We start from the raw sequence: 16588 nt of genomic DNA on the forward strand, positions 1-16588 counted from the left end.
ATACATTACCACCTCTAGGATCCCCACTGATTATATGGGTCGTGTATACATTGCCACCTCTAGGATCCCCACTGATTATATGGGTCGTGTATACATTACCACCTCTAGGATCCCCACTGATTATATGGGTCGTGTATACATTGCCACCTCTAGGATCCCCACTGATTATATGGGTCGTGTATACATTACCACCTCTAGGATCCCCACTGATTATATGGGTCGTGTATACATTACCACCTCTAGGATCCCCACTGATTATATGGGTCGTGTATACATTACCACCTCTAGGATCCCCACTGATTATATGGGTCGCGTATACATCGCCACCTCTAGGATCCCCACTGATTATATGGGTCGTGTATACATTGCCACCTCTAGGATCCCCACTGACTATATGGGTCGTGTATACATTACCACCTCTAGGATCCCCACTGATTATATGGGTCGTGTATACATTGCCACCTCTAGGATCCCCACTGATTATATGGATCGTGTATACATTGCCACCTCTAGGATCCCCACTGATTATATGGGTCGTGTATACATTGCCACCTCTAGGATCCCCACTGATTATATGGGTCGTGTATACATTGCCACCTCTAGGATCCCCACTGATTATATGGGTCGTGTATACATTACCACCTCTAGGATCCCCACTGATTATATGGGTCGTGTATACATTGCCACCTCTAGGATCCCCACTGATTATATGGGTCGTGTATACATTGCCACCTCTAGGATTCCCACTGATTATATGGTCGTGTATACATTGCCACCTCTAGGATCCCCACTGACTATATGGGTCGTGTATACATTACCACCTCTAGGATCCCCACTGATTATATGGGTCGTGTATACATTACCACCTCTAGGATCCCCACTGATTATATGGGTCGTGTATACATTGCCACCTCTAGGATCCCCACTGATTATATGGGTCGTGTATACATTGCCACCTCTAGGATTCCCACTGATTATATGGGTCGTGTATACATTGCCACCTCTAGGATCCCCACTGATTATATGGGTCGTGTATACATTGCCACCTCTAGGATCCCCACTGATTATATGGGTCGCGTATACATTGCCACCTCTAGGATCCCCACTGATTATATGGGTCGTGTATACATTGCCACCTCTAGGATCCCCACTGATTATATGGGTCGCGTATACATTACCACCTCTAGGATCCCCACTGATTATATGGGTCGCGTATACATTACCACCTCTAGGATCCCCACTGATTATATGGGTCGTGTACACATTACCACCTCTAGGATCCCCACTGATTATATGGGTCGCGTATACATTGCCACCTCTAGGATCCCCACTGATTATATGGGTCGCGTATACATTGCCACCTCTAGGATCCCCACTGATTATATGGGTCGTGTATACATTGCCACCTCTAGGATCCCCACTGATTATATGGGTCGTGTATACATTGCCACCTCTAGGATCCCCACTGATTATATGGGTCGTGTATACATTGCCACCTCTAGGATCCCCACTGATTATATGGGTCGTGTATACATTGCCACCTCTAGGATCCCCACTGATTATATGGGTCGTGTACACATTACCACCTCTAGGATCCCCACTGATTATATGGGTCGCGTATACATTACCACCTCTAGGATCCCCACTGATTATATGGGTCGTGTACACATTACCACCTCTAGGATCCCCACTGATTATATGGATCGTGTATACATTGCCACCTCTAGGATCCCCACTTACTATATGGGTCGTGTATACATTGCCACCTCTAGGATCCCCACTGATTATATGGGTCGTGTATGCATTGCCACCTCTAGGATCCCCACTGCTTATATGGGTCGTGTATACATTACCACCTCTAGGATCCCCACTGATTATATGGGTCGTGTATACATTGCCACCTCTAGGATCCCCACTGATTATATGGGTCGTGTATACATTACCACCTCTAGGATCCCCACTGATTATATGGCGCGTGTATACATTGCCACCTCTGGGATCCCCACTGATTATATGGGTCGTGTATACATTGCCACCTCTAGGATTCCCACTGATTATATGGTCGTGTATACATTGCCACCTCTAGGATACCCACTGATTATATGGTCGTGTATACATTACCACCTCTAGGATTCCCACTGATTATATGGTCGTGTATACATTACCACCTCTAGGATTCCCACTGATTATATGGTCGTGTATACATTACCACCTCTAGGATCCCCACTGATTATATGGGTCGTGTATACATTACCACCTCTAGGATCCCCACTGATTATATGGGTCGTGTATACATTGCCACCTCTAGGATCCCCACTGATTATATGGGTCGTGTATACATTGCCACCTCTAGGATCCACACTGATTATATGGGTCGTGTATACATTGCCACCTCTAGGATCCCCACTGATTATATGGGTCGTGTATACATTACCACCTCTAGGATCCCCACTGATTATATGGGTCGTGTATACATTACCACCTCTAGGATCCCCACTGATTATATGGGTCGTGTATACATTACCACCTCTAGGATCCACACTGATTATATGGGTCGTGTATACATTACCACCTCTAGGATCCCCACTGATTATATGGGTCGTGTATACATTACCACCTCTAGGATCCACACTGATTATATGGGTCGTGTATACATTACCACCTCTAGGATCCACACTGATTATATGGGTCGTGTATACATTACCACCTCTAGGATCCCCACTGATTATATGGGTCGTGTATACATTACCACCTCTAGGATCCCCACTGATTATATGGGTCGTGTACACATTGCCACCTCTAGGATGTCCACTGATTATATGGCTGCTATATGGAGTCAGGTCAGCAGCGCAGAGTATTTCAGGATACGGATGAACTGTTCTTCTCACAGTTGATTACAAGAGATGGAGTTTAACTTTTGAGAAATGAAGAGACAGATTCACAGGTGAGATACAGATCAGGTTTATTAGTTGTTTCACTCCGGCGTTTCCTCTTCCATTATCAGTGGATTATTCGTCCTGAGGACACTTTTCTGGTAATGAAAAGAGAAAACATAAAAGTCAAAATCGCTAGTAATGTCTTTATGAAGCGCTGCTAGTGATACCAGTAGTTGACAGCAGAAGGCAGTGTCCCCCTTGGGGGCAGACAGTGCAGAAAGCCACAGGCGCAGCGTGGGTGAGCGGTACATGATGGCGGCCCAGATAGAGGGTATTGGTGGCATTGTATGATATGTACTACAGAACACTACCTGTGTATCTGAGCAAAGTATCGCAGTCTAGGGGACCATTTATCAGTGTCAATATGGTACTATGTAAGTACTACATGGCGGTAGACAAAGCATGGCACTGCTTGGTAACTGTTAACAGCACAGTACACACAACACAGTACACACAGCACAGTACACACAGCACAGTACACACAGCACAGTACACACAGCACAGTACACACAGCACAGTACATTCAGCACAGTACACACAGCACAGTACACACAGCACAGTACTGTACACTCAGCACTGTACACACAGTACAGTACATTCAGCACAGTACAGTACACACAGCACACACAGCACAGTACACACAGCACAGTACTATACACTCAGCACAGCACACACAGCACAGTACACACAGCACAGTACAGTACACACAGCACAATACTGTACATTCAGCACAGTACACACAGCACAGTACAGTACACACAGCACAGTACACACAGCACAGTACATTCAGCACAGTACACACAGCACAGTACTATACACTCAGCACAGCACACACAGCACAGTACACACAGCACAGTACAGTACACACAGCACAGTACACACAGCGCAGTACTATACACTCAGCACAGTACACACAGCACAGTACACACAGCACACACAGCACAGTACACACAGCGCAGTACTATACACTCAGCACAGTACACACAGCACAGCACAGTACACACAGCACAGTACACACAGCACACACAACGCAGTACTATACACTCAGCACAGTACACACAGCACAGTACAGTACACACAGCACAGTACACACAGCACAGTACAGTACACACAGTACAGTACACACAGCACAGTACACACAGCACAGTACATTCAGCACAGTACACACAGCACAGTACTATACACTCAGCACAGTACACAGCACAGTACTGTACACTCAGCACAGTACACACAGCACAGTACTGTACATTCAGCACAGTACAGTACACACAACACAGCACAGTACAGTACACACAGCACAGTACACACAGCACAGTACATTCAGCACAGTACACACAGCACAGTACTATACACTCAGCACAGCACACACAGCACAGTACACACAGCACAGTACAGTACACACAGCAAAGTACACACAGCACAGTACAGTACACACAGCACAATACTGTACATTCAGCACAGTACACACAGCACAGCACAGTACACACAGCACAGTACACACAGCACAGTACACACAGCACAGTACATTCAGCACAGTACACACAGCACAGTACTATACACTCAGCACAGCACACACAGCACAGTACACACAGCACAGTACAGTACACACAGCACACACAGCACAGTACACACAGCACAGTACTATACACTCAGCACAGCACACACAGCACAGTACACACAGCACAGTACAGTACACACAGCACAGTACAGTACACACAGCACACACAGTACAGTACACACAGCACAGTACACACAGCACAGTACATTCAGCACAGTACACACAGCACAGTACGCACAATACACTCAGCACAGTACACAGCACAGTACTGTACACTCAGCACAGTACACACAGCACAGTACTGTACATTCAGCACAGCACAGTACAGTACACACAACACAGCACAGTACAGTACACACAGCACAGTACATTCAGCACAGTACTATACACTCAGCAGAGCACACACAGCACAGTACACACAGCACAGTACAGTACACACAGCACAGTACAGTACACACAGCACAATACTGTACATTTAGCACAGTACACACAGCACAGTACAGTACACACAGCACAGTACACACAGCACAGTACACACAGCACAGTACATTCAGCACAGTACACACAGCACAATACTATACACTCAGCACAGCACACACAGCACAGTACACACAGCACAGTACAGTACACACAGCACAGTACACACAGCACAGTACAGTACACACAGCACACACAGCACAGTACACACAGCACAGTACTATACACTCAGTACAGCACACACAGCACAGTACACAAAGCACAGTACAGTACACGCAGCACAGTACAGTACACACAGCACACACAGCACAGTACACACAGCACAGTACACACAGCACAGTACATTCAGCACAGTACACACAGCACAGTACTATACACTCAGCACAGTACACAGCACAGTACTGTACACTCAGCACAGTACACACAGCACAGTACTGTACACTCAGCACAGTACACACAGCACAGTACTATACACTCAGCACAGCACACACAGCACAGTACACACAGCACAGTACAGTACACACAGCAAAGTACACACAGCACAGTACAGTACACACAGCACAATACTGTACATTCAGCACAGTACACACAGCACAGCACAGTACACACAGCACAGTACACACAGCACAGTACACACAGCACAGTACATTCAGCACAGTACACACAGCACAGTACTATACACTCAGCACAGCACACACAGCACAGTACACACAGCACAGTACAGTACACACAGCACACACAGCACAGTACACACAGCACAGTACTATACACTCAGCACAGCACACACAGCACAGTACACACAGCACAGTACAGTACACACAGCACAGTACAGTACACACAGCACACACAGTACAGTACACACAGCACAGTACACACAGCACAGTACATTCAGCACAGTACACACAGCACAGTACGCACAATACACTCAGCACAGTACACAGCACAGTACTGTACACTCAGCACAGTACACACAGCACAGTACTGTACATTCAGCACAGCACAGTACAGTACACACAACACAGCACAGTACAGTACACACAGCACAGTACATTCAGCACAGTACTATACACTCAGCACAGCACACACAGCACAGTACACACAGCACAGTACAGTACACACAGCACAGTACAGTACACACAGCACAATACTGTACATTTAGCACAGTACACACAGCACAGTACAGTACACACAGCACAGTACACACAGCACAGTACACACAGCACAGTACATTCAGCACAGTACACACAGCACAGTACTATACACTCAGCACAGCACACACAGCACAGTACACACAGCACAGTACAGTACACACAGCACAGTACACACAGCACAGTACAGTACACACAGCACACACAGCACAGTACACACAGCACAGTACTATACACTCAGTACAGCACACACAGCACAGCACACAAAGCACAGTACAGTACACGCAGCACAGTACAGTACACACAGCACACACAGCACAGTACACACAGCACAGTACACACAGCACAGTACATTCAGCACAGTACACACAGCACAGTACTATACACTCAGCACAGTACACAGCACAGTACTGTACACTCAGCACAGTACACACAGCACAGTACTGTACATTCAGCACAGTACAGTACACACAACACAGCACAGTACAGTACACACAGCACAGTACACACAGCACAGTACATTCAGCACAGTACACACAGCACAGTACTATACACTCAGCACAGCACACACAGCACAGTACACACAGCACAGTACAGTACACACAGCAAAGTACACACAGCACAGTACAGTACACACAGCACAATACTGTACATTCAGCACAGTACACACAGCACAGCACAGTACACACAGCACAGTACACACAGCACAGTACACACAGCACAGTACATTCAGCACAGTACACACAGCACAGTACTATACACTCAGCACAGCACACACAGCACAGTACACACAGCACAGTACAGTACACACAGCACACACAGCACAGTACACACAGCACAGTACTATACACTCAGCACAGCACACACAGCACAGTACACACAGCACAGTACAGTACACACAGCACAGTACAGTACACACAGCACACACAGTACAGTACACACAGCACAGTACACACAGCACAGTACATTCAGCACAGTACACACAGCACAGTACGCACAATACACTCAGCACAGTACACAGCACAGTACTGTACACTCAGCACAGTACACACAGCACAGTACTGTACATTCAGCACAGCACAGTACAGTACACACAACACAGCACAGTACAGTACACACAGCACAGTACATTCAGCACAGTACTATACACTCAGCAGAGCACACACAGCACAGTACACACAGCACAGTACAGTACACACAGCACAGTACAGTACACACAGCACAATACTGTACATTTAGCACAGTACACACAGCACAGTACAGTACACACAGCACAGTACACACAGCACAGTACACACAGCACAGTACATTCAGCACAGTACACACAGCACAATACTATACACTCAGCACAGCACACACAGCACAGTACACACAGCACAGTACAGTACACACAGCACAGTACACACAGCACAGTACAGTACACACAGCACACACAGCACAGTACACACAGCACAGTACTATACACTCAGTACAGCACACACAGCACAGTACACAAAGCACAGTACAGTACACGCAGCACAGTACAGTACACACAGCACACACAGCACAGTACACACAGCACAGTACACACAGCACAGTACATTCAGCACAGTACACACAGCACAGTACTATACACTCAGCACAGTACACAGCACAGTACTGTACACTCAGCACAGTACACACAGCACAGTACTGTACACTCAGCACAGTACACACAGCACAGTACTATACACTCAGCACAGCACACACAGCACAGTACACACAGCACAGTACAGTACACACAGCAAAGTACACACAGCACAGTACAGTACACACAGCACAATACTGTACATTCAGCACAGTACACACAGCACAGCACAGTACACACAGCACAGTACACACAGCACAGTACACACAGCACAGTACATTCAGCACAGTACACACAGCACAGTACTATACACTCAGCACAGCACACACAGCACAGTACACACAGCACAGTACAGTACACACAGCACACACAGCACAGTACACACAGCACAGTACTATACACTCAGCACAGCACACACAGCACAGTACACACAGCACAGTACAGTACACACAGCACAGTACAGTACACACAGCACACACAGTACAGTACACACAGCACAGTACACACAGCACAGTACATTCAGCACAGTACACACAGCACAGTACGCACAATACACTCAGCACAGTACACAGCACAGTACTGTACACTCAGCACAGTACACACAGCACAGTACTGTACATTCAGCACAGCACAGTACAGTACACACAACACAGCACAGTACAGTACACACAGCACAGTACATTCAGCACAGTACTATACACTCAGCACAGCACACACAGCACAGTACACACAGCACAGTACAGTACACACAGCACAGTACAGTACACACAGCACAATACTGTACATTTAGCACAGTACACACAGCACAGTACAGTACACACAGCACAGTACACACAGCACAGTACATTCAGCACAGTACACACAGCACAGTACTATACACTCAGCACAGCACACACAGCACAGTACACACAGCACAGTACAGTACACACAGCACAGTACACACAGCACAGTACAGTACACACAGCACACACAGCACAGTACACACAGCACAGTACTATACACTCAGTACAGCACACACAGCACAGCACACAAAGCACAGTACAGTACACGCAGCACAGTACAGTACACACAGCACACACAGCACAGTACACACAGCACAGTACACACAGCACAGTACATTCAGCACAGTACACACAGCACAGTACTATACACTCAGCACAGTACACAGCACAGTACTGTACACTCAGCACAGTACACACAGCACAGTACTGTACACTCAGCACAGTACACACAGCACAGTACTGTACATTCAGCACAGTACAGTACACATAACACAGCACAGTACAGTACACACAGCACAGTACACACAGCACAGTACATTCAGCACAGTACACACAGCACAGTACTATACACTCAGCACAGTACACAGCACAGTACTGTACACTCAGCACAGTACACACAGCACAGTACTGTACATTCAGCACAGTACAGTACACAAAACACAGCACAGTACACACAGCACAATACAGTACACACAGCACAGTACAGTAAACACAGCACAGTACACACAGCACAATATACAGAGCACAGTACTGTACATACAGCACAGTACACACAGCACAATACAGTACACACAGCACAGTACAGTAAACACAGCACAGTACACACAGCACAATATACAGAGCACAGTACTGTACATACAGCACAGTATACTCCGCACAAAACAGTACACACAGTACAGTAAATTCAGCACAGTACACACAGCACAATATACTTAGCACAGTACAGTGTAGACAGCACAGTACAGTATACACAGCATAGCACATTAAAAAAGCACAGTACTGTATACACATCATTATGATCAGTGCCAGTCTCTGTGCTGTAGACTGCTACACCATAACACAGTAAACACAGCAACACTTTTTGTTCTGAAGCCACTTGACACAAGCCTGGCATGAAAAGCATTCCATCACCCACACACCCCACACACAAATATTCTGCTAATTACTGGCATGTGTGACTCAGTCTCACCTACCTGCCCTGTCATGTACTACTGATGTCTGGCACCACACAGCAGCTCTATCCATGTATCTATCTATCTATCTATCTATCTATCTATCTATTATCTATCTATCTATCTATCTATCTATCTATCTATCTATCTATTATCTATCAATCTATTATCTATCTATCTATCTATCTATCTATCTATTATCTATCAATCTATTATCTATCTATTATCTATCTATTTATCTATCTATATATTACCTATCTATTATCTATCTATCTATTATCTATCTATCTATCTATCTATCTATCTATCTATCTATCTATCTATTATCTATCAATCTATTATCTATCTATTATCTATCTATATATCTATTAATCTATCATCTATCTATCAATCTATTATCTATCTATTATCTATCAACCTATCTATCTATTATCTATCAATCTATTATCTATCATCTATCTATTATCTATCTATCTATTTATCTATCTATCTATCTATCTATCTATCAATCTATTATCTATCTATTATCTATCTATTTATCTATCTATCTATCTATCTATCTATTATCTATCTATCTATCTATCTATCTATCTATTTATCTATCTATTACCTATCTATTATCTATTTTTCTGTGAACCTATTATCTATCTATCTATCTATCTATCTATCTATCTATCTAGTATCTATCTATCTATTATCTATTATCTATCTATCTATCTATCTATTACCTATCTATTATCTATCTATTATCTATCTATTATCTATCTATCTATTATCTATTTTTCTATGTATCTATTATCTATCTATCTATCTATCTATCTATCTATCTATCTATCTATCTATCTATCTATCTATCTATTATCTATCTACTGATGTCTGGCACCACACAGCAGCTCTATCCATGTATCTATCTATTATCTATCTATCTATCTATCTATCTATCTATCTATTATCTATCAATCTATTATCTATCTATTATCTATCTATCTATCTATTATCTATCAATCTATTATCTATCTATTATCTATCTATTTATCTATCTATCTATATATTACCCATCTATTATCTATCTATCTATTATCTATCTATCTATCTATCTATCTATCTATCTATCTATCTATCTATCTATTATCTATCAATCTATTATCTATCTATTATCTATCTATATATCTATTAATCTATCATCTATCTATCAATCTATTATCTATCTATTATCTATCTATCTATCTATCTATTATCTATCAATCTATCTATTATCTATCAATCTATTATCTATCATCTATCTATTTATCTATCTATCTATTATCTATCAATCTATTATCTATCTATTATCTATCTATCTATATATTACCTATCTATTATCTATCTATCTATTATCTATGTATCTATCTATCTATCTATCGATCTATTTATCTATCTATTACCTATCTATTATCTATCTATCTATCTATTATCTATTTTTCTGTTATCTATCTATCTATCTATCTATCTAGTATCTATCTATCTATTATCTATCTATCTATCTATCTATCTATCTATCTATCTATCTATCTATTATCTATTATCTATCATCTATCTATTATCTATCTATCTATTATTTATCTATTATCTATCTATCTATCTATTATCTATCTATTATCTATCTATCTATCTATCTATCTATCTATCTATCTATCTATCTATTATTTATCTATTATCTATCTATCTATCTATCTATTATCTATCTATCTATCTATCTATTATCTATCTATCTATCTATCTATCTATCTATCTATCTATCTATCTATCATCTATCTATTTAACATCTAGGGGCTAATTTATTTTTTGATAACCTTTAAGACTTAGTGTTTGTCCTGTGGCTTAATGTATTTGATGGCTCCATTTTTAATCTGCAGACCCCCTAATAAAAAGCTATTTCACATGAATGCACAGCGGCTTCATTTCATCCTTGGTCAGCTCGTGGCCAGAAGCGCACAATGGGGGTGATTGTTCTGTACACAATGGCGGCTGTAATGTGCTCGTGTCCGAGGAGAAGACACCAGGGTCTCTATTCTAGAGGAGGCGCCAGGTAACGTCCGATGTGACACCCCATCACTACCCGCCTCGGCATCTCTTACTTATCATTTATGCTCCAAGTAACTTTGATTTTTTTTCTTCTTTCTGGGAGACTATCAGCAAGCAGGCGAGCTGCTGTTAAGCCCATTCATGACCAGACACCTTTTTATTTTTATTTTCTGGGTGATTATATTATTTTTTTTTATTAATTTTTGCTTTATTCTTTAGTCCTCCTAGGGAACTCAAATCTGCTTGATCGCTTGCACTATATACTTCAACGATACAGTACGGCGGCAATATAACAAAAACGCTGACAGGACCGGGCTTCACAGCGCCTCAAAGATGGCGGTAACCCATGTACAACCAACGATCGTGTCACGAGGGGAAAAAAAAAACGGGCAGCCGTGGATGCCCGAAAATCGAAACCCTTCAAATGCTGGTGTCCGAGATCGACAACGGCATGTAAATGGTTAAACAGCAGTTATCAGAGCTGGCTCCAGTCGCTGCTTTCACAGGCAGGCGCGGGCTGTATACCACAGCTGGCACCTATACTGTATAGAGAGGCTCAGGAAGGGGCTAATGGACATTATGGCTTTATTTTATTCTAACTAGTGCTTGAAATTATGAGTTAAGATAGCTAGGACAACCCAACCCCCCCCGAAATAAGAACACCGGACCCGTCAACAGCAGCGTGTTGGCTTTTTTCCATAAAAAAGTGGAGCTTTCAATTACTTCTAACATTGCCAACACCTGTTGCACATGATAAAATGGGTTAAAACCTGAAAAAAATTGTTCTCACATATAATATATATATATATATATATATATAATGGCTCCTGGGACGCAGCAGATTCAGCCATTTTCTAGCCAGACGTCTCCTGTATTTTCCAGTGTCTGCGCTGCCCGCTCCTGACATTGTGCAGACGCTCTCACAAGCTTTATGTTTTCACGTCGGAAACTATTTTGAAAGCCGTCACATTACTTGTTATGGTTTGTGCCGCGCTACGAAGCTCCGGCGTTCGCCTTCCCTGCCAAGACGAGTGTCCGGGCCTTTTATGCCTGGCAATTTTTCTCTGAGATCCCCAGTCACTGAGCTATAAATGTCATCTCCCTTTAGAGAGTTTCTCTTATTTTGGGGGATGATAAGTGTCCGGTTTTGATACTGTTTCTCTGATGATCACAGTAGTTCCCGAGCTTTGACATGTATGAATGTTTTCCTGCAGCGCTCCCGCAGGTAACACAAGGTATGACAGTTTATTCCACCAAGGAAGAAAGTCTCCAATTATTTTTGAGGGGTCGATTACGAATTGTACCTGTAATGGATATTTGGTGAATTGCCGTTGGACCCCCAATATCAGGCCTACGTGACATATCCTATTAGTTTGACATAAATCTTGGTAATCAGAAATCTCTAATTAAAATTTTTAGAAACAGCACGACAGATGTCCAGGGGCACAGCTTCAGTCGTATCAGGGACAAAATCCAGTGGGGTAGGTTATGCACCACCACAATTTTTTTTCATAACCATGCCCCCTTTTCCACTCTGTGCCCCTCCATCCTTATTCCACCCTCGATACCTGAATTTTCATGTAGGTTTCTGTTCCTCACCTCTCGTGAATCCAACACCAGGTGCCGTCCCACCCAACTCCCTCTGCTATTCTGCCTGTCATCTTACCCACTCCTGTGATGTCACTTGCTCAGTCTGTACAGGCAGGCTCAGGTGGTGAGACTCCACCTGAGTATTCAGGTAGCTTTAGCCCCCTTTTCCACTAAGTATTGCCTCCTAGATCTTGGACCACTTATACTACTCAACTTTGCTACACTTGATCAGTTCGTAATTGGACTCTGTGACAAACCCAGCTCTGCCCTTTACTTGGTAATCCTCCTTAAAGGGAACCTGTCACCCCGTTTTTTGAGATTGAGCTATAAATACTGTTAAATAGGGCCTGCGCTGTGTGTTACTATAGTGTATGTAGTGTACCCCGATTCCCCACCTATGCTGAGAAATAACTTACCAAAGTCGCCGTTTTCGCCTGTCAATCAGGCTGGTCAGGTCGGGAGGGCGTGTTCACAGCGCTGGTTCTTCCTCAGCTTTACGTTGGTGGCGTAGTGGCGTAGTGGTGAACAAGCAGTGCGCGATCTACGCTGTCATCCCTTTCGTCGGTGGGGGCGGCCATCTTCCTGGGGCCGCGCGTGCGCAGATCGAGTGCTCTGCTGCACGGGGCTTCAGGAAAATGGCCGCGGGATGCCGCGCGTGCGCATTAGAGATCGCGGCGGCCATTTGAGATGCAAACTCGGCTTTGGGAAAATGGCCGCCGCGATCTCTAATGCACACGCATCCCGCGGCCATTTTCCTGAAGCCCCGTGCAGCAGAGCACTCGATCTGCGCACGCGCGGCCCCAGGAAGATGGCCGCCCCCACCGACGAAAGGGATGACAGCGCAGATCGCGCGCTGCTTGTTCACCACTACGCCACTACGCCACCAACGTAAAGCTGAGGAAGAACCAGCGATGTCACCACGCCCTCCCGACCTGACCAGCCTGATTGACAGGCGAAAACGGCGACTTTGGTAAGTTATTTCTCAGCATAGGTGGGGAATCGGGGTACACTACATACACTATAGCAATCTCAAAAAACGGGGTGACAGGTTCCCTTTAATTACTGTGCCAGTGTCACGCTGCAGCTCCGCAGGTAAGTGCAGACTCCATTAGATGGCAGAAGAGTGGATAGAGGGCTGAAATCCTGCTCAGAACAGACCAGCAGAACTGCAGCGAGACTACCACCAGGTGGCAGCAGAATGGTCAGACAAGCCGGATTGATACCAGAGAGTAGCATAGTACTAAGGGGATTTACAAACACAGAGCCAAAGGTGCGCCTAAAGGTCAGTACCGGTCCGTAGCAGAAGTATCAGAAGGAAGAGACGGAATCAAGTCAGAGCCAAAGCAGAGTCGAGTACTGGGGAATCCAAACGCACAGGGACACACAGGGTCGGGGCGGGAAGAGAGGAATGAACAGACATGGGCAAAGACAGCTAAACGCAGCAGGACAAATCAGGGTTTCACCAGAGCCAGCAACACACGTCGTAGGCAGGAAATATAACTGACACTGCCTGCAGGATGCAGTGCAGATAAATAGCCGACCCAAAACCGGAATGAGGCAGAGAAAGTTAACCCCTAACATGACCAGACAGGGAAAGGAGAGAAGACCCAAAACCTGGTCTGGATCATGACAGCCGGCTCTATTTTGAACTCTGTTACAAACTCAGCTCTGCTTACCAACTGATTTAACCCTGCTATACCTCCGGACCAGTATTACCCCTGAATTTATGGTATCTTTCAGTTGTTTTTCTCATCTCTCTGCTACTTCACTGCCACATCAGTTGCTTTGACTTGAACTCTGCTTCCTCAGTTCCACTCCTCCAGTTCCCGTTCAGACAGACTCAGCTTCCACCTGCATCGTTCTGCTGCATCAACCCAACTGCTCTTCTGGAACGAGAGGTTTGAGGAACCACCGATGGAACATCCACGTTGGACAAATCTACCAGAAGTGTCTCTCTTCGTGAAGTTTCTGTTTTGCCAATGAGACTTGCCAACTCTTCCAGGGGTCCGAGAGGTCTCGCATTTTTTTCCTGACACTTTCTGGACCTTCCAGATGAGTTGGCAAATAGGCTATTATGGTGCCAATGTCTGGACTGACCAGAAAGCACGGCGACCACACCAGACATATGACAAGACGTACATTACGTGGCAGCGCCAGGCATTACCTAGTGATCGTGGAAGCTGTAGGATTTCTTTGTAGTCTTCACATGTGGATTTATGTAGGAAATCGTTCATACAGTCTTCGTCCAGTTGCGTAGAACGTGCTGAAGAATATAAATAGTGGGGAGGGTATTAGAACTGAAAGAGCCCCAAAAATGGCGGGCTCTATCGGGGCTCATGTTACCCCCCTGATTAGGAAGATAGGGACCTACACGATGTGCCGGTTGGGGACGGGAACATGACGTAGATTGTACAGTCATCCTGCTCCTATCCTTTCAGTAGTAGAAATCTGCTCCCTACATACTGATTTTTTCGCGGTGGGCTTCTGCTGACACCCAAAAGCCAATCAGAACAAGCAGATCTTTATTGTTAAGGACAGAAAAACAGTTTGTGCCTCTGAAAAAAGCTGAATTTCAGACTAGATCCAACACAGCCGAAATCCTCGATTCACACAGAGAGTAACAGCGACAAAGCATTAATGCACTTACCGTAGAGGAGCAGCCTGGAGGTCGCATTGTCCGACTCCTTCAGGATAACGCACTTCGGGCAGCGGCAGGAGAAGAGCTCGGTCAGTCTGTCCGGGTGACCTGCAGATATTACAGATATTACAGGGTTACTGCTAAATCATGGACACAGCCTAACCCTTAAAGGAAAGCTATCAACAGAAAACAATCTGTTGCCTAAATCAGGTTTTTGTGTTACTGTATTTTTTTTCTCACTTTTCCCAAATTTATTTTCTAGTATTAAGATTTTTTTTTTTAAAAAGCAAAATTAGAAATATTGCAGTTTTCACTCTGACCACAAAGGCTTTTTTTTTAGACTCAAACATCTTGATTTTTCAGCAGACTCATTATCACCAGAGGCAGGATTACGATGACAAATAAAATCTCTATATACAGTAGATAACACAGGATCCACCATTCACAATAAGAGATGTCACAGCTCACCTCCTCCTGTACAATGACTGATAACACCTCTATATACAGTAGATAACAGGATCCATCATTCACAATAGGTGATATCACAGCTCACCTCCTCCTGTACAATGACTGATAACACCTCTATATACAGTAGATAACACAGGATCCACCATTCA

The 16588-nt window shown here is 44.2% G+C and overlaps 1 protein-coding gene across 2 annotated transcripts in view; it reads right to left on the reverse strand.

Annotated features, from left to right (window-relative positions):
- Window positions 1-2946: 2946 nt before the first annotated feature.
- Window positions 2947-16588, reverse strand: part of APOM (apolipoprotein M) — a 31857-nt gene continuing 18215 nt past the window's right edge. For both annotated transcript variants that reach the window (XM_069755437.1, XM_069755438.1), the window contains exons 4-6: window positions 15981-16079; window positions 15498-15596; window positions 2947-3031 (exon numbers count right to left, since the gene is read on the reverse strand). In XM_069755437.1, coding sequence (XP_069611538.1) covers window positions 3009-3031; window positions 15498-15596; window positions 15981-16079 — 221 coding nt within the window. In that variant the 3' untranslated portion in view covers window positions 2947-3008. The remainder of the gene's footprint in view (window positions 3032-15497; window positions 15597-15980; window positions 16080-16588) is intronic.

This window comes from Ranitomeya imitator, chromosome 2, assembly GCF_032444005.1.
Source record: "Ranitomeya imitator isolate aRanImi1 chromosome 2, aRanImi1.pri, whole genome shotgun sequence".
Classification (NCBI taxonomy): domain Eukaryota; kingdom Metazoa; phylum Chordata; class Amphibia; order Anura; family Dendrobatidae; genus Ranitomeya; species Ranitomeya imitator.